Source organism: Panthera uncia, chromosome F2 (assembly GCF_023721935.1).
Source record: "Panthera uncia isolate 11264 chromosome F2, Puncia_PCG_1.0, whole genome shotgun sequence".
Taxonomy (NCBI): Eukaryota; Metazoa; Chordata; class Mammalia; order Carnivora; family Felidae; genus Panthera; species Panthera uncia.
Window position 1 is genome coordinate 661,390 of NC_064812.1, and position 17,864 is coordinate 679,253.

The 17,864-nt window shown below is 64.5% G+C and overlaps 3 protein-coding genes across 3 annotated transcripts; all 3 read right to left on the reverse strand.

Annotated features, from left to right (window-relative positions):
- Positions 1-50: 50 nt before the first annotated feature.
- Positions 51-3,114, reverse strand: HGH1 (HGH1 homolog). The gene is made up of 6 exons (XM_049632764.1): positions 2,448-3,114; positions 2,275-2,375; positions 2,075-2,173; positions 1,754-1,845; positions 1,536-1,658; positions 51-1,451 (listed from the first exon to the last, which is right to left on the reverse strand). Exons 1-6 carry the CDS (start codon positions 3,071-3,073, stop codon positions 1,275-1,277), a joined length of 1,218 nt encoding a protein of 405 aa, XP_049488721.1. The 5' UTR covers positions 3,074-3,114; the 3' UTR covers positions 51-1,274.
- Positions 3,115-5,034: 1,920 nt separating this feature from the next.
- On the reverse strand, positions 5,035-14,385 carry WDR97 (WD repeat domain 97). The gene is given in 24 exon segments (XM_049632772.1): positions 5,035-5,447; positions 5,524-5,585; positions 5,671-6,215; positions 6,545-6,707; positions 6,787-6,908; positions 6,998-7,201; positions 7,203-7,475; positions 7,556-7,774; positions 7,871-7,999; positions 9,294-9,377; positions 9,475-9,600; positions 9,683-9,940; positions 10,043-10,192; positions 10,377-10,437; positions 10,709-10,830; positions 10,927-11,059; positions 11,243-11,333; positions 11,409-11,645; positions 11,734-11,876; positions 11,947-12,646; positions 12,810-12,931; positions 13,072-13,700; positions 13,879-14,006; positions 14,208-14,385. Coding segments are annotated over 24 exon segments (5,034 nt in total). The 5' UTR covers positions 14,338-14,385; the 3' UTR covers positions 5,035-5,244.
- A 72-nt stretch (positions 14,386-14,457) lies between these two features.
- On the reverse strand, positions 14,458-17,387 carry MAF1 (MAF1 homolog, negative regulator of RNA polymerase III). The gene is made up of 8 exons (XM_049632768.1): positions 17,299-17,387; positions 16,361-16,486; positions 16,135-16,263; positions 15,892-16,057; positions 15,631-15,752; positions 15,429-15,548; positions 15,126-15,275; positions 14,458-15,000 (listed from the first exon to the last, which is right to left on the reverse strand). Exons 2-8 carry the CDS (start codon positions 16,441-16,443, stop codon positions 14,979-14,981), a joined length of 792 nt encoding a protein of 263 aa, XP_049488725.1. The 5' UTR covers positions 16,444-16,486; positions 17,299-17,387; the 3' UTR covers positions 14,458-14,978.
- Between the last annotated feature and the right edge of the window lie 477 nt (positions 17,388-17,864).

Below are 17,864 nucleotides of genomic sequence, written 5' to 3' on the forward strand. Positions count from 1 at the left end.
ATCGCTGAGCTCCACATCTGCCATCAGGACCACGCCTGGGCACTACCTGGCATGGGTGGGCAGAGGCGAGGCCAGATAAAGCGTTTATTTTGTGGAGGGGATGTGGATGTCTCTGTGCAGGAAGGGCAACCAGCCACGGGGAACCATCCCGGGAGAACACACCTCCGTGCCACGTTTTTAGTTGGGAGGAGAAGAAAACTACAGAGAGTACCAGAGAGGAAAGAGATACCTCGTACCCGCGAAGCGACCGGCCTCAACGGGAGGAACCGGAGTGGACCCCAAGCTTTGCAGGCAGTGCCAGGACTGAGGACACGCGGAGTGGGGGTGCGAGGAGCTCTCGCGGCAGCAGCACTCCAGTGCCAGGGTGCAAGGGGCCCGGGAAGGCCAGGACTCTGGAATCCTGTGCCAAAGATGGCCCTGGGAAAGGAGCGCGGCAGGGGGAGGGCCACACTGACCCTCTACCAGGCCTGGTGTGGCAGCTTTAGAACTGAGGGACCACACAAGGAGCTGGGGAAGGACAAGGTTCTTGGGCCCATAGGAGGCTCCAAGGTGACAAAGGGCGGGAAGGGGAGAGGTCTGCTTAAGAGCGAGGATGCAGGCACATCACAGAGACACTCTGAGTGTGTCAGGCAAAGGGCTCGGACGCTCGAGGAAGCCTTCCAAGGACAGGGGCCGGTCAGAGCGGACAGCAAGGACGTCACAGCAGGGCGGGCCAGAGAAGACAGCAAGGGGCTGAGGGCCGTCCCGGGGCACAGGTCAAGCAGGAAGGTGGAGAGAATGACGGGGACACAGCGCCCAGCCAGCGCTCCAAGGACAGACCAGGGGGTCACAGCCCTAGGAGATCCCAGGACAGGCTGATGCTGGAAGTCTCACGAGGTCAGTCCTTTGAAGCTGGGTCTCAGGCAGGGCACGTTGAGGACCCCAGAATAGAGCACTTGGGGTGGGCCTGGCAGCAAAGGGCCCTGCTTACACCTGGACGCCCACCAATGCACAGACCTCGACGGTGCCCTCCGGGGCCGCTCAGGCTTGCACTGTTTATCCGTCCCGCCCGTGAGCCATCTTCCTGGAGGCACCCGAGAGTCCCGGAGCACGGCTGGCTCTGACCGACCAGCGCTGCTCCAAGCAACCGGAGTTGCTGGAAGTCACGGGGCACAAAGAGGTCCCCTCGCCCTCCCAGGCGTATCGGACATTCGCCCTAGAGACCTCTCGGCAGGGAACGACCTCTGAGCAGGGAGACCCAGGGGCCCACAGCTGCCTGCGGGAAGGCCCGGAGCTCAGGTGGCTGTAGCCCCTCCAGCTCGTGGCTCCGGAGCCAGCTCCTCCGACCGCTCCCGGGTGTGCTGTTCCTGCTCCTGGCGGTCCAGCCGCTGCAGCTGCTGCTCCACGTCTTCAGGCACCTGCACCTCCAGGAGGTTTTCCATGCCCTGCTCTGGCTCGTCCCCAATGAGCACCTGCCAGCGGGGGAGGCAGGTGAGCAGCTGGGGCTGGCGCACCGCGGACATCCCGCCCCCCTTCCCCACCAGCCCCGCACCCACCTGAATGAGTTTCTCGCAGGCCACCCGCACGTCGGGCTCCGGCTCCCAGCTGTGTAGCTCACGCAGGATCAGGTAGGCTCCCTGGTTCCTCACCTGCTGCCGACCAGGTGCTGTGGCTGTCAGCTGAGAGAGGGCAAAGGTTATCCAGATATGTGTGTGCCCGCGCGTGTGTGGCACGTTAGGAGCCGGCATGAATACAGCAGGGCCTCTCTGCTCACCAGCATGATGGCTTCAATGAGCATCTTTCGGATGTCGGCATCAGGCTCCCTCTGCTTGTCTGGCGGCAGGTACTGCAGGTCAACAGGCAGCCCTAGGGGTGTGCGTGCGAGCCACTGGGTGCCAGCACCAGGCATCAGGCCAGACCCAACCTGGGTTAGCCCCATTCGTGCTCAGCAACTCCCTGGCTGGAAGGTTTCAGCCAGGTCAAGCCCTGGGCATCTTCTCCCTCCCCGCCCCCCCCCCCCCCCCGCCCCCCCCCCCCCTCCCGCTGGCCTCCCCTTCTGCCCAGGGAACCCTGAGGCTCCACCCAAGCCTCTCACGCTCCATCTCCTCCTCGGAGAAGTCCTCAGGGCCAGCCAGGGGCAGCAGCAAGAAAGGGAGAATGTCCACCTCGGGCCCAAGCAGCCACTCGTGGTGTCCTGGGGGGGAAGGGGAACAGGAACGGGGGTCAGTCTAGAGGGGCCCCAAAGCCATCTCTCCGTCCCATCCCCCCAAACGCCACACCCCCACCCCTACTCACGATGCTCGAAGCAGCAGTTTCGGAGAGTCCCCACCACCCCGCCCCTGCGCACGGAGGAGTCTGGGAATTGGGTAAGGGGCAGCAGCCGCTGGACCACGCACCTGAAGGAAGGGATCACTCATTGCCATCCCAGTTCACCTCCACCCCCTCCCCGCGGGAGCCCCGGGCTTCACCTGTCGGGGTCCAGCAGGAAGGCGCGCGCCGCGGGACGCTGGCTGAGGTTGGAGAGCATTGGCCCCAGGTAATGCAGGGGCGCGCGGGCGTTGTAGCCAGGCGTGCACAGCGCGCGCACCAGCCGCCCCAGGCCTGACTCCCCCGGCTCCGCGACCTCCAGCGCTGCCATCAGCGCGGCACACGGCGCCGGCTCTCGGCTGAGGTTGGCCAGCACGGCGGCCGCCTCCTCGGCCCAGGGCCACTGTGGATCCAACGCGCGGCCCAGCAGGCGGGCAGGCAGCTCGGGCTCGGCCTGCAGCAACGGCTCGTGCAGGCCGGGCTCGGCAGCGAGGTTGACGAGGGCGCGAGCGGCGTCGCGCGCCGGGGCCGGGGCCGGGGCCGCGGCCAGCTCGACCAGCGCCCGCAGCAGGGCCGCCTGGCCGGCCAGCAGCGTCCGACCGGGCCCGGAGCCGGTCAGCTCCAGCACGTGCCGCGCCGCCTCCGCCTGCAGGTCCGCCCGCGCCCCGAGCGCCAGGAAGGGCAGCAGCTTCGCCACCTCCGCCTCCAGACCGGCCTCCGGCATCGGCGACCCTGCGGAAGCTAGCCCACTAGCCAACGCGCCCGCGCCAGTCCTGGCCTCCCCCATGCCCGCGCGGATCACCCCAGCCGCCACCCGGGCTGAGACCCGGCCCGTCAGAGGAACGGAAGCCGGAGCCACCAGTCGGGAGGCTGCCCACTCCGCGCGCGGGGCTGGGTCGGCGTGCGGAGGCGGGGCCGGCGCCCGGAGGCGGAGCCACACCGAGGGCCTGCGCGTTGTGGACTGCGTGCTCCGCCCCCAGCCCCACACCGCGGCCGAGGGTGGCCCTGGAGGCGCCCGCAAGGAATCGTCGCGTGTGGTGTGACCCCGGTCCTAGGGGGACAAACCAGCCAGTGGTAGCTGACGGATTACATGGCCCCTCTTCCATCGTAGGTGGGGCAGAGCTCTATCTTGCCTGGAAGAGTCACATGGTCCGTTACTTTGACTTTTTTTTTTTTTTTTTTTTTTTTTTTTTTTTTAAGTAATTTCTACCCCCAGTGTGGGGCTCGAACTCACACCCCGGCGCCAAGAGTCGCATGTTCCTTAGACTGAGCCAGGAAGGCGCCCCTGGTTGACTTTCTAATGTTAGACCAGCCTGTATTTCCTGACGTAACCTCCACCTGGTCATGATATATTTTCATTTTTTAAATGTTTATTTTGAGGGGCGCCTGGGTGGCTCAGTCAGGTTAAGCGTCGGACTGCGGCTCAGGCCATGATCTGGTGGTTTGTGGGTTTGGAGCCCCAGGTCAGGCTCTGTGCTGATATGGAAAAGCCTGGAGCCTGCTTCGAATTCGGTATCTCCTTCTCTCTCTCTCTCTCTCTCGAAAATAAGCATTAAAAAAAGAGTTCGTGGGAAGGCACGGGAGTGGGGGAGGGGGAGAGAAGGGGAGAGAGAGTCCCAAACAGGCTCTGTGCTACTTTGCATTGATCTCCTGACCGAAATCGTGACCTGAGCCCAAACCAAGAGTCAGAGGCTTAAGTGACTGAGCCGCCTAGACGACCCTCTCATGTTGGTATTTTTACAAATATATCTATTTTTACTTATTTTCTCAAGCTCTGTGCCCAATGTGGGGCTTGAACTCCTGAGTTCAAGAGTCACACACTCTACCAACTGAGCCAGCCAGGTGCCCCTCTCATGTTGGTATTTTAAAAAGAATGTAATGGTTTTATAACTTAAAGCATGAAACACCTGTAGCAGCAGACCGCCCTAGGCCTCCTGGTCCTTGTCTTAGCAGGCATGGGTCCTTTTATACAAAGGTCCTGGGGCTTCTTGCCCTACTCTGCGAGGAAAGGGCCACCCTCTTGGCAGCCCCAGAACAAGAGCCCCTGCACAGTTCAGGGCCTGGGGCGGGCGGGTTGCGGACAAATTCTAACCAGAAAGCCATGGAGAAGAAACTTCTAAAGTCGGAGGCTGAAAACATTCACAGGAAACAAACTGCTGCTTGACGGCCCAAAAGAAGGATGTAAAAGCTAGACCGGCCCTTCGCAAAGGCACACCCCACAGCCAGTGCACACCTGGGCCCTACGAGTTGTCTGACCAGTGTCCTGGGAGCTTTCGACAGCTCAGAAGGAAGCCAAGGCCCTCTGAGCCCTCTGAGACTTCACATACGAGGTATGTCTCCTGACAATTTTCAGGTAGAAGGGTCCAAAGGGTCGCTGTCCCTCTATTGCTTCTTGAATAAAGCACATGGGACCCCATCAATTCCTCTCCCTTCCAACCCAAGGGTAACCAAGGCACCAACAGATTCTGGTCTCACCTCTGGCAAACTGCAGGCTCCCCTCCCTTACACACACACACACACACACACCTGTGGCCACCTAGACCCTCCCACTCCCTCCATGCCTGGCCACTTGCTGGCCCACAAGTTCCCACTCCCATGTTGACCTCAGTAATTTACTGACAAACGCTGGCTGAGTGTCTGAGCAGGGACATGCCCACATAGGATAGGCCCCTCTCCAGGCAGACAGCCCCCCCCCCCCCCCCCCCCCCAAGTGCTGACCATGCCAGACTCCAGCGTGGCCCTGGCTCCTGCCTTGCACATGCAGCTGGCCACCGGGAGATTCACAAGACACAAGCAGGACCTCCCCGTGCACCCTTGCAGCCCCCAAAGATGAAGGTGGCACCCAGTTTTCTGGCCACGACCTCTGGACTTTATTTCTAGGGGGAGAACAGTTGGCTGGAAAGCGGCTTCCTGCCTCCAGGCTGGAGGGAAGAAGAGACTGGGGCCACCAGCCTGGTGTCAACTGTAGCTGTCAGGGTTCGTGTCATCTGGCAGAAAGTAGCGCTGTAAAGCAGGCTGCAGGAGCAGCGGGGGCAGCGGACGGGCAGGCCTGGGCCAGGCCGGGGGGAAGGGACGAATTTCCACCCTCGGCAGGGGCAGTTTCAGCATGCGGATGGCGCCATGGAGGGCACTGCCCACCCGGAGCCGGGACGGCATCCGGCCTGTGGGCCAGCAGGACAGTGAGGTCTCAGGCTGAGGTGGAAGTCAAGGTCTAGTTCTCCCCCTGTCCCTACTCACCTCTCAGTCTCATCGGAGACCTCTGGACCTTGGCCTCCTGAAGCCGGAGGATAGGATAGTGCCTGGAGGGGTAAGGAAGTGGGTTCGGCCCCGTCAGCCCCTCAGCTGCCCCGCACAGGCCCTGTCCCGGCCTGGTGGCCCCCTCACCAGCGATCCCAGGGCTGTGGTAGCACTGTGTTGGGCACAGGTGGGCGCAAGCTCAGGCATGGGCTCTCGGGCTCCTCCTGCAGGGGACTCTGCTGCCGGGCCCGCTGCCGCTCACAGAAGAAGTTGAGCGCATCGATCGGCCCCAGGTCCAGCATCTGCGACTGTGACCAGTCCGTCTGCTCCAGTGGCAGTGGCTCATCCGGCAGCACAGCGGGTACTGAGGGGTGCAAATGGACCTCGGACGAGGGGCAGAAGTGTCGCAGTGTCTCTGACAGCGTGCGTCTGGTCCACCAGAAGCACACTGGTGGAAGCGTTTGCTGGGCCTGGGACTCAAGGGTGGCCAAGTCCAGCTCCCCAGGTGAGACCACCAGTGAGGGGGCCCAGGAATGGGCTGAGGGTGTCGCTGAGACATGAAAAGGTGACCCAGAGAGCACGGAAATCTGAGACGGGGCCTCCTTGGGAGGAGGGTAAAGTGCCGAGGTCCTGGAGACCTCGGGCAGCACCTCTGACAACTCGGCTACTACAGAAGGCTGCAAGGATTCCACCTGTGGGGGAAACAGCCAGTTGAAGATGCCGCCAAGCCCAAGGCAGAGGCTCTCCCTCCCCCAGCAGGGAGGCCTGAGTGGTGCTGCCCCTGGCCCCAAGCTTCAGACCTGGCTGCAGACTGCTTCCTGGGGAGGAGCAGGAAGATCCCCAGAGATGGGGGGTTGGGGGACAACAGGAGAGGACCCATGAGCACAGGTACAGAGCAAGCCGAAGAGCCAGCCAGCCGTACCTGGATCCCCCCCACCCCGACTTGGGAAAAGCCTAGGGAAAAGACAAGAGGCTCCACTGGCAAGTGGCCCGCCCCCCCCCCCCCCCCATCCACCGGGACCTGTAGCCGCTCCATCATTTCCTCCAGCTTCTGGCAGCAGCGTTGGCGCAGTGCAGCCTTGCAGTTGGCGTCCGGGCCCTGGACCCAGGTCGTCATCTCCTTGAACAGGAAGCCCTGTGGATCCTGAAGGCCTAGCCCTTCCAGCAGCTTCTTGAGCCAGGGCCTGGGACGGTGGTGAGCAGCTAGCTTATCCAGAAGCCTTCCTCAGCTGGTGGTGAGGATGAGTAGGGAGCAAAACTCACCGGCAGGAGGCTGGCGAGTAGAGGAAGTAGGACATGAGCTCCAGCACCACCTCGTGGGACTCCAGGGAGCAGGCCAGGAGGAGCTGCAACGCCAGCATCACGAACTGCTTCTGCGTCTGGTCCTGAGCGCAGAGGAGCGAAGCAGCCGGGTGGGTGCTGGAGGCCCGGGGCGGGCCGGTGGGCGGGGCTGGGGGCGGGGCCAGAGGTGCACCTCGAGGCTGGGGGGCTGGTCCAGGTTGAGCAAGCGCTCCAGGATGCCCCGCAGCCGGTTACAGAGGTCTCTGCTCACGTCGGGCAGCAGCCGCAGCAGCGCTCCCAGGATGTGCACGCGGTCTGCCCAGGAGGCCTCGTCCAGCAGGTCCGTGAGCAGCGAGGCCAGGCCCTCCACCGTGCCCACTTCGGGATACACCTGCGGGTACCCAGCGCCGAGGCCCTGTTCCCTGCACTGCCCGCCTCCCCGCCAGCCTGTGCTTCCCAGGTGCCCGAGACCCCCGAACCTTCAGGTCGAAGATGGGGAACAGCTTTTTGAACCAGTTCTGGCAGATGAAAAATTGCAGAAACCTGGGCAGACGGCCGTAGCGCTCTTCCCAGAGCGAGCGCCTGAAGGGGTACGAGGGGCCGCGCGAGGCCTGGGTCCCGGCGGAGGCGTCACGAGAGTGCAAGGGCTTCGGGGTCGAATCCTCGGGGCTCTGCGGGGCAGCGGCAGCAGCTGCAGGCCCCCCTCTCCGCTCCTGACCTTGGCAGCCCCGGGGGCCTAGCGGGTGCCTACCTTGGCCTCCTCCAACTCGGAGAGGTGCCCGCGTGGGCTCAGGGAGTCGGAGGCCCAGTCCAGATACAGCTCGTCCTCCTCCTCCTCCTCCTCCTCCTCCTCCTCCTCCGCCTCCTCCGCCTCCTCTTCCCCCAACCACCGGATCAGCTTCTGCTGCCACTTGGCATGCCACTGCCTCCCGCGTCGTCGTGGCAGCCACATGTCCTGGCTCCCACCTGGCTGCAGAGGGGAGAGCACGGGTGGCCGCTGGCATGCCGCGGGAACTCGGGCCCCCTTCCATAGAGCCCAGGAGCAAGCCCCCCGGTCCTCCCTTGCCTGGTGTCTGCCGTGGCTGGTGAGCGGGGCGGGGGCTCCGAGGCCGCTGACCTCCCTGTGCGGCCACATCTGCTGCAGCACCACAGAGTTGGGCACGCTGCCGGGGAAGTGGACGGGCCTGCGCGAGGGCTGCAGGTGGACACGGCGGGGTGGGCTGAGAACCCGAACTCCACCCGCCCTCCCACCCCACTCGGTGGCCAGTCCAGCTCCGCGGCCGGGTCTCCCGGAGCTGAACTGGGCTCGCGCCCCCGTCCACCTGCACCTGTGTAACACCCCCGGACCGTACAGACTGGGAACTAAAACTTCGTCCTCCTTTTGAAAGAGGAACTGCATGGAGCTGGGCAGAGGCTCAACAGTGGACTGCGGCCCTGAGCTCTCGGGCACAAGTGGACACTCTAGCTGCTGGGTGGGTAGAACGTGCAACTCGATCTTAGGGTTGTGAGTTCAAGCCCCACACTGGGCTTGAAAATAAAATCTTGTGAAAAAAGGACACTCTGTAAAAACTGGTTTCCGGTAACCAGACTAAAGTGCCAGAAAAGCAGTGACGTGTACAATGTGATTACATCTTCTAACCACAACTTTTAGAAAGCAACCTGTGTGAGTTCCCTAATGCCTCTGCAATTTGCGAGTGAAGACCCTGGCTTTTGCTCGTCAACAGGACTCAATCTGGGTTGCTACCAAATCTGTGCTACCCGGATCGTGACTCCCTGTTTTCTCAGTCAACACCCAAAACGCTCAGACAGGCAAAGAGAACCTTTAGAAACCAGGTGGAAGGACAGTCAAGGGAGGCATCAGCTGTGACGACTGAGGAGGAAATCTGGGCAGCCTCTGGGGAGCGCTGACACCCCCACACCCTCTCCACGGGACTTGGCCCCCAGCCCTGGAACCGGGATGTCCATGAGAATTGGTGCTAGGAGCCTGGAGAGGTGGGCTGAGGGTTTGGGTAGATGGTGCGGCTGCAGGAAGGATCGGCGACACCCTCCACCCCCCGCCCCGGGCAGATGACAGTGCCAGCGTGTGCAGGGAGTCTGGGATGGAGACGTTGGGAAGCTGGCAGAGTGCAAGGGGCCAGCTCCTGTGGCCTCTGCTCCTTTAAAGGGAGAGGACTCTGGTCTTCCAGACAGTCCGTATGGCACCTGCTCACCCAGCACTTTCACTGGGGAGGAGGTGTGCCGGCACAATGAGCTGGCAGAGGCCTTGGCTGTGCCTAGTGTCTTCTCTGGGAGTCTCTGGCCCTCTGGCCGCTGGCCCCCAGAAAGCAAGGAGTCAGGGCCCACAGACAATAGCACCACGGCTGGGCTGGCCAGGAGGTGGGGGGAGGGCGACAGGCGGCTCGGAGATCAGACTGGACCAGGAGGTCTGCAGCAAAGGGACGACGGGGTGCGTGAGAAGGCTGCCACCAGAGAGAGCAAGGGACCCTTACCTCACAGGGCTGAATGGTGGCAGGAAAGAAGCCTCGGAGGTTGGAGAGGAGCTCCTCGGGCCGCCTCGTCATCAGGAGGGGGATCTGGGACCGCAGAGGGGCTCAGAGCCAAGCGTGGGCCCCCAGTGCCCCTGCAGCTCCGCTCCTGGGTGGGCAGCACCCACCCGCCCGGGCGCCTCACCCTGTGCTGTGTGTGGGGGGACGGTAGGCCCGGGACCACAGGCTTCTCCCCTTGGAGCCGCTCCAACTGCAGCTGCAGGTCCAGACCGAGGCCCAGGCTGCCGCTCAGAGAGGAGCGGGCCAGCGGCTGAGGTGAGGGAGGAGGAGTCGCAGGGCGGGGGGCGGGGTCATGGGGGCAGGGTCGAGGTGGGAGGGGCGGGAGGCCTTACCTGGGAGGCCCTGCTGTGCACCCCCCGGTGGGGGTGGGGGGTGGGCAGGGGGACTGGGGGGGGGGGGGCGGAGAGCTGGCCCCCGGTCCCCAGGTCCTGCAAGGGGCGGGCTGCCGGCCCCCTTAGGGCTTCAGTGCAGACCTCGGCCTGCCTAAGACTGAGGGCAGCTGTGGGCGAGGCACACACATCGCAGGTCTCTCTCTCCAGCGGGAGGGTCACGGTACTCCATTGCTGGGACTCTCTTCCAGAACGCATGCCCTGGAAGGGGTGCAAAAGGGATAGGCAGGGGTGAGGGGTGAGGCCCCGGGGTGAAGGGAGGGGCTGGAGTCTGGGCTGAGGCTGGGGAGGCTCTATACCCACCAGCAAGCCAGGGCCATAGATGAGACGCAGATAGTTGTCAAAGGCCTCCCGCCGCTGTTGCCAGGAGGGTGGGGGCTGGGCTGCCGGGACCACCAGCCCCAGTCTCAGCATCTGAAGGTCTTCATCCCGGGAAACTAGGGCTTCTAGGTCCTGGGTGGGGGTTAGGGGTCAGCCCATTCCTCCTTCAGTCTTGCCATCTGCTTTCCAGACAGCCACGGGATCCCACGCCTGCCCCAGGGGCTGAAGGAGAGTGGCCTGAGCCCAGGGAAGGTTGTAGGGCTGGGGCTTTGGGACGGTGAGGGGGTTGGGGGTTGGGGGTTGGGACCCACCCCACCTCCTCCAACACTGGCTGCTGAGGTGTGGCCGTCTGGTGATGGATGAAAGACAAGTCCGTGCTGCAGACAGGGATGGGCACAGGTGGGACACTAGATGTCATCACCAGGGGGACTGGGCAGAGGCTGGGACCAGCACCTGGGGGTGGGCATGGCCAGGCCTCTGTCAGAACACAGCCCAACAGCCAGGAGTGGGGATGCCAGGCCTGCGACAGGTCGGGGTGGTCTAAGTGGCCTGGGAGCTCTGGGTCCCCGAGCTGGGTGCACGCAGCCAGGCCCTGACTCGGGGGAGCTAGGCAGGGGCCTCTAGAACAGTTCAGCTGGGCCAGCAGACCTAAGACTGGCCACCCCACGTAGGCTGGCGAGCCTCTGCAGCTGGGCTGAGGTCAGCGACTCCCGGGTGGTCGGTGGCAGGGGAGGGTCATCCACCACATCAGGGACCTTCCGGCATAGCTTCTGAACAGGAGAAAGAAACCTAGAGCTCTGGCCTGGGGGGGCCTGTCTGCCCACAGCAGCCTCACTCTGCCCAGGAATCCTGTGCCCACTGCATACCTTAACCAGGTAAGATGTGGGCAGGTAGAGCCTATGGGACACCAGGCACAGTCGGGAGCCCAGAGCCAGCACCAGGTCCCCACTGTCGCTGCAGAAGGTCAGGGCCTGAGGGGCACCATTCAGCCGCAGGAGCCTGGAGGGAGCGGCCAGGGCGAGAATCCAGCCCTGCTCCAGAGGAGGAAACTGAGACACTAGCAGGGGCAAGCCCCCTTTCCCCGGTCCAGCCTCTGGGCTCTGCTGGGGGCAGAGGCAGGGGAGCCCTGCTGGCTGCCGACGGGCTCCCGACCCCCCGCCCCCCTTCCCAGCCCCAACCCACCTCAGCAGGCGATTCTCGGCTGTCCAGATGCGGATGGTGCAGTCCAGGCTGGAACAGGCATACAGCTTGAGTGTGGGACAGCAACACAGGCCTGAGGGACCAGGGCTCAGCGTGAGGGACCAGGGCCAGAGGATGGCCTGGGCTTTATTTTTGGCCTGCCCCTCACCAGTGATGTGGTCCGTGGGGTCATCCTGGGGCCGGTGATCGTAGCGGAGGCTGTTGCCCAGGCCAAACTGCACCAGGCCGTAGGTGGCGCCGTCTGGATCCTCAAAGCCCACAGTCACCCGCTTCCCCAGAGCGCAGAGCACCGTCGCCGGGTGGCAGCAAGAGAAGGTTCGCAGCAGGCAGAGGCTCTCCTCAGCATAGGGGAAGACACGCCACATCTTCACGGTCAAGTCTCCGCCTGCTCAGGTGGGAGGCAGGACTGCGCCTTTGTCTGGGGAGGGAAGGGGTTCCCAGGCCAGCCCCCTGGGGGGAGGAGAGATGCTGACCGGAGGACACAACGCAGTTCCAGGTAGATGCAATGGCGGTGACGGGGCCCGGGCTGTGTGCCTCGGTTTGGAAGACGGGCTTCGACCGGCGCCACTCGAGGACCGACAGGGTGCCATCCGTGTGCCCCACCACGGGCAGGTACCTACGCATGACATTAGCGAGTCGGCGCGGGCACCATCACCTTGCCCCACGTGGGCGGCTCCGTCACCCACCGGTTTTTGTCCTTCCGGGGTCGGGCCAGGTCACTGAGGCACAGCTCGCCCCCATGCTGGCGTACGATCTGCCAGCTGGCGAATGCGCCGCTGGGGTCTGTGAGGTGGCTGTACAGGTGCAGGCAGCAGGGCCTGGGCGCGGGGGCCGGGGGCGGGCACACCCGGTTTAGCACGCGCATGGGGCATCGTGCGGCGTTGGCACACACCAGGTGTCCGGCGCGTGTCAGCAGCCACAGTGCTTCCCGCGGTAGGCAATAAAGCAGCGAGGCTGCGCCGTCCTCCGGTTCGAGCAGCAGCGCGCTCACCGTGCGCCCCGTGGCGACCGACACGAGGTAGACCGAGCCATCGGCGCATGCGCACACAAGGCGCATAGGCAGCGGCGGGTGCGCGGGCGCGGGCAGCGCGGGCGCGGTCTGCAGGTGGAGCACCGGCGCTGACAGCTGCGCCAACGGCGAGTAGAGCTCGCGAAGGAGCCACAGCTCCACGCTGCTCGCGCTCAAAGAGAGCACCGGCCAGCCGGGGCCAGCGGGCGCCAGCAGGCGGTTCACGTGCCCAGATGGCACCCCTCGGCCCCGGCTGCTCAGCGCCACCTCGCCCACCTGTGCTGACGCCTGCAGGTCCCACGTGCGCAGCGTCCCATCCTGCGAGGCTGACAGGACTAGGGCGGTGTTCGGCAGGACGGCCACAGCTGTCACTGGGCCTGTGGGAGGGGCACCAGGGGATCAGGGAAGGGGAGCAGGCGGCCCGGGATGCAGCCGGTGCAGAGAAGCTCGGGGAAGGGCTGGCGGAGACTCCCGACCGCCGGAGCTCTTACACAGGGTGGAGGGAGAACGGGCCTCAAGAGCCTAAGCGGTATGGCGCACCTGTGTGGCCCACGAACACCATCCGGACCTGCCAGTCGGCCTCCCACACCTTCACTGTGCTGTCGCGAGAAGCCGTCACCATGGCCTCTACCTCCTTGCAGTAGGCCAGGTCCGAGATGGTGCTGAAGGGGAAGAGAGGCCTCCGCAGACTCAGCACCCCCCGGTGTGTGAGCCCCGGCGGCCCTCCATGACTTGTTTTCTCTCCTGGATTCACCCGTCCTCTCTCACCCCACCTTCCTCCCAGTCCCTAGGCACCCCTCACGTTTTATGCAGGTCCCGGCGCACGTCTACGAGAGCCCAGCTGTCCAGATCAAAGGTGAGCACAGCCGAGCCACAGGCCGCGAAGCAGCATGGGGCTTGGTGGGAGGGCAAGGGCCCGAGAACCAAACGGGTGACTGCGCCTGCAGGGCTTGGTGGCAGCTGCAGAGGTGACCCACACGGCACCAGGCAGCGGCCTCCTGAGCGGAACTTCCAGAGCACCAGGCTGCCGCCTGCCTCTGCCACCAGCAACAGCCCCAGGCTGGGCACCGGCAGACAGCAGACGGGCTGGTGGCCCGGCACCCTGCCCACCCCTGGCTTGCTCAGCCACAGCAGGCTGAGGTCAGGCCTTAGTATGGCCAGCCCCTCGGGGCCCCAGCCCACGAAGCGGCCCACAGCACCCAGAGGGCCTGGCACCGCCACCAGCCCCGTGAGCACTGCTGGGGCACACAGCTTCTCGTAAGCCCAGCCGTCTTGTCTGTGCAGGTGCAGGCGGCCCGCACCATCCAGCACCACGAAGCGTCTGCCCGCTGGGTCCTGCGCCACTGAGCGCAGCCCAGCTGCCACCGTCAGGTGGCGCAGCGGCTCCAGCCCGTGTGTCAAGCGGCCCACGCACAGCTCGGCTCTCTTTTCCTGCGGGCAGGGGCGAGCGGGCCTGCATTCAGCTGGGGGAGGGGGGGTGCCGGAGGAGAGGTAGTGCCCCTGCCTAGGGGAGCCAAGGGGATCCGGGCTGAGGGCATCCTAGGGACAGCGAGGGGAAGAAATGGGCCAGAAAAGAGGCCTCGAGGCAGGTGCCACAGGCAAGCCCCACCTTTTCCACGAAGTCACGGAGGCCTGTACGCAGGAGTAGCCATAGCTGGCGGGCACGGGCGCGCGGGGTCATGTTCTGCCACCGCAAGCTGCTGGTAAAAAGCCCTGGGACTGGCTCCGAAAACGACTCTGCGGGTCAGCAGTGGAAACACTGTCGATGTGTGGTCTTGGGCCCCAAACTCTGGAGGCTGTAGGCAGCCAGGGGCCCTCCCGAGTGCCTCGCCAGGTTAGGGGACTCCCCACGGAGTGTTGTGTCGCGGCAGGCAGAACCGGTGCCTGAGTGAGGCCTGTCACGTGGGGATCTGGGGCGGCGAGGCCAGGCCACCTCACCATTCTTCTCCTTGAGCAGCCCTGGATCCGGGACGTCATAGCTGTCGGCATCGTACAAGTCGAGATCCAGGATCAGGCTGTCACCTTCTACTGAAAAGGGGTTGCTGACATCTGACACTCCGGTCTCCATTTTGGCCTCTGCAGGTCCGGGCCGCTCAACAGCCCCCTAGGACCGTTGCTAGGATACCGGAGGCAGTAGCCCCGCCCTTGACGCAGACCCCGCCCCACACGCAGAACGGAGCCTAGATCACCACTAAATCACAGAAATTTTTTATTGGAAACAAACCAGCTGCAGCAAAGTGACACTCAGTGCACGCTGCCCAACGGGCAAGGTATGGGGAGAGGGTGGTACAGGTGGGCGTCAGGGGCTGGCCAAGCCCAGCGTGGTGACCGCAGGGGCCTGCTCACTGGGTCTCGGGCCCTTTGGGCTGGAGTGTGCAGGCCCAGGCCTGATCCGGCACGAAATACAAAAATAAACTCTGTAGTCCAGCTGTCCCTGCCTGTGTCAGTTCGTCGGGGCAGGGCAGTGGCTCTTCCCACCAGGCCCTGTGCTGTCCAGCCCGACCACAACGTGGGCAGCTGGAGCCCGTGGGAGCGAGCAGACGTCTGCAGGCGGGAGCCAAAGGGCTAGGTGGGCGTGGCCTGGGGCGGCGCTGCAGCCTTGGCAAGCCCCGGGATGACCACCAGCTGGGGAGGCCCTGGGGCGCCCTCAAGCGAGGGTTCCAGGCACTGGCTGAAGCTGAACGAAGCTGGGGCCTCTGCTCCTCGTCCTCACATACAGATCACCGGGACCCTGGGCAGAAGACGGCACACAGTGAGCTTCCAGAGCCAACTCCCTGGAGGTCAGGCAGAGAGGCACCCACTCTGTGCTATCGACCCCTGGCTACGGAGAGCCAGGCCACAGCCACCGTCACACACCTGTCCTCCTCCATGGCGCTGGTCTCCTCGGGTCCGCCCTCACTGCCTCCACTTCCGCTCTCTTCTTCCTCCTCCTCCTCTTCCTCCTCCTCCTCGCCCAGCTCCATGTCTAGCTCGTTGCCGGCCTCCGAGGGAGTATACGTGGATCCGCTGGGGGAGGTGTGGGAACGGGTCTTAGGACTGCCCGTCCCTGACCCGTTGCTGACCCCAGGGAGGACAAAGTCAGGAGCGGGGTGGGTACAGCTGGGGAAGTGGCATGTGACAAAGCAGGGGCTGAGGGAAAGGAGGCGGCCAGGCGCCCACCTGATGGACCGGCAGCTGAAGAACACGACCCGCTTCAGCCGCTTGTTGTAGAAGAAGTAGTTGAAGGACCAGAGGCTGCCATCCTCCCCAAAGGGGTCTGAGTCCAAATCCGGGTTGTAACTGCAGAGCGCGGGGCAAGAAGTGGCATGAAGGCCCAAGTGCCACATACACCCATGGCCCTCCTGCAGGAATGCCGGCCCACCTGTAGATGTCACACTCGGACAGGCAGATCTCCTCATCTACTGCGTTCCAGAGCTGCGGCTTCAGGGCCTTGAAGTCCTCCCGTACGGCCGAAAACAGGCTGCAGTTGACTGCGTTCACCACCTAGGATGGTCACGGTTGGGACTGGCTAGGACGCAGAACGGGAGGCATGAACTGGGCAGAACCCAGGGGCCACTATAAGTCGGAAGGACAGTCGAGATAGCTGTGGGGCTGCGGGTCCCTCCCCCCACCGGACCCTCACCCAGCTGAGGCTGGGTTCCCTGCTGAACTCATGGCTTCGGGCCGTGCTGAAGTCATAGTCAGGCCGGAAGGACTCGTTGAGCGTGGCAATCAGGTAGAAGAGCGTCTTGCGGCTGCACTTGTCGCTCAGCGGGCCCTCATCCTCACCACCTTGGCTCTTGCTCAGTCTGCAGAGAGAGACGCATCAGCCCAGCACTGCCCTGAACCCCACGGCCCACAGCAGGCACGCTCTGCGGCAGCTTACCTGCTGGGGCTGAGGCCCGACGTCTGGGGTGGAGACAGCGCCTCCAGCACGTGGGGCTGGCCCTCCTGGCAGAACTGCTTAAACATGTGCTTGTCGTCTCCCGCCATCTTACACGAGTAGCTCTCGAGCCTGCAAGGTGCACGTGGGACCACGGAGCATGCCACCCATCAGGTTCAACTCGAGGGTCTCTGAGACACCAGCCTACACGACCCCCCCCCCACCTCACCTGCCAATGATGTGGGCGTCTCCAGTCTCCACTGTCAGCTGCGAGTTGATGGCTTCGAAGCTCGAGTTCTCCAACAGCTTCATGTCCTTGGGGAGGGGGTCCTGCGCTCAGAGGGGCTAGTGCTGCCTGAGGGTGGGAGACCGGTCCATGAGTATCTGGCCCCTGGGGCTCAGCCTCTGGCCTCCCAACCGGGTAAGTGGAGCCGCTGTAAACAAGCCGGGTCCCTCCTGCGGCTTACTCCTAAGCCCTCCGCGCTGGTAGGAGAGGCGGATTAGATCCTGTTACCTGAGAGTGGTGAGCTGAGGCTCTGGCTCGGCCAACCCTCTCCCCGTCCCCATACCTGGGGGCGCGCCAAGGATCTTGCTCATATTGGGGCCTCTGGTTTATCTCCCTGGACACTGCCCACCGCGACAGAAGAGCCTCCTCCACCGTTAGGGGTGAGGGTCACTGTGAGCCCCCAAAAGTGCGGGACTCCTGCAGTACCCCTCCGGCCAAGCTCCTCAGCTAGGCTAATAACCCGCACCGGGTTAGGACCCAGGGCACCTGGGGCTGGGGCTGGGGCCCTGCGGTCACCTGGGCGCAGCGCTCTTCCCTGTTCTACAGGCTCTCTATCGAGGTAAAGAGGAGAGCCATAGGCTTCCTCCGTTCTTCCCCGCGCCTAATTTCTTCGTAAATTAGTGACGCCACGGAACAGAGGCAGGCACCAAGACCCCCGAAGGGCCGGTCGGCCGGCCGCTAGCGCTCCAGCGTCAGCCTGGCCGCACCCGCCTCTCCGCCGGGCTAAGGGAAACCCCAGCCTAGTCGCGGAGAACTACAAATCCCAGGAGGCAGTGCGCCCCGGGACTCGCGCACGCGCGCACGCTCGCCGGCGCGAGGACCGCTGGGGGCTGGAGTTCTGAAGGCCCCGACACGGCGCCGGTCACAGAGCGGACGCCTACCTGCTTGCGCAGCGCTCAGTGTGGCCGGGCCGGGTCTGGCCGGTTGACTTCGGCGCGGGTAAGGAGGCGGTGTGGGCTCCGGGCAGCTCGGGCTCCTCAGGACCGGAGGGCGGCGCCGCGGCCTCCGTTCGGGCCGCACTGTATCCGGGGGAAGAAGCTCCGCGACGACGTCCCGTTACTCCCGGCCCTGCCGGCCCTGCCGGGCTGCCACCGCGACATAGCCTCGCCCCTGGAAGGCGACCGACTATCGCGACCGACCTGCCCGCCGACCGCCACAGAAGGCCCGAGAGAGCAAAGGACCGAGCGAGCGACCTCTGCCTCCCCGGGCCGGACAACAACAAGCGTCCGCAAGGCCCGGCCCCCCGCCCCTGAATGGCCTGGTCCAGCCGCCGGGATCGAGAGCTCGGCTAGCCATTGGGGGCGTCTCCCGCCGTTCACTCCTACCGTCCACGTCTACTGGCTGCCCTGCCTGTCCGTCACTCTTCGAGGCCGTGCGATCCCACCTCCTTTCCTGGCGCTCATTGGCTGCGCCTCCTCGCTCGTCCCGCCCCTGGTGTCAGCCCGCC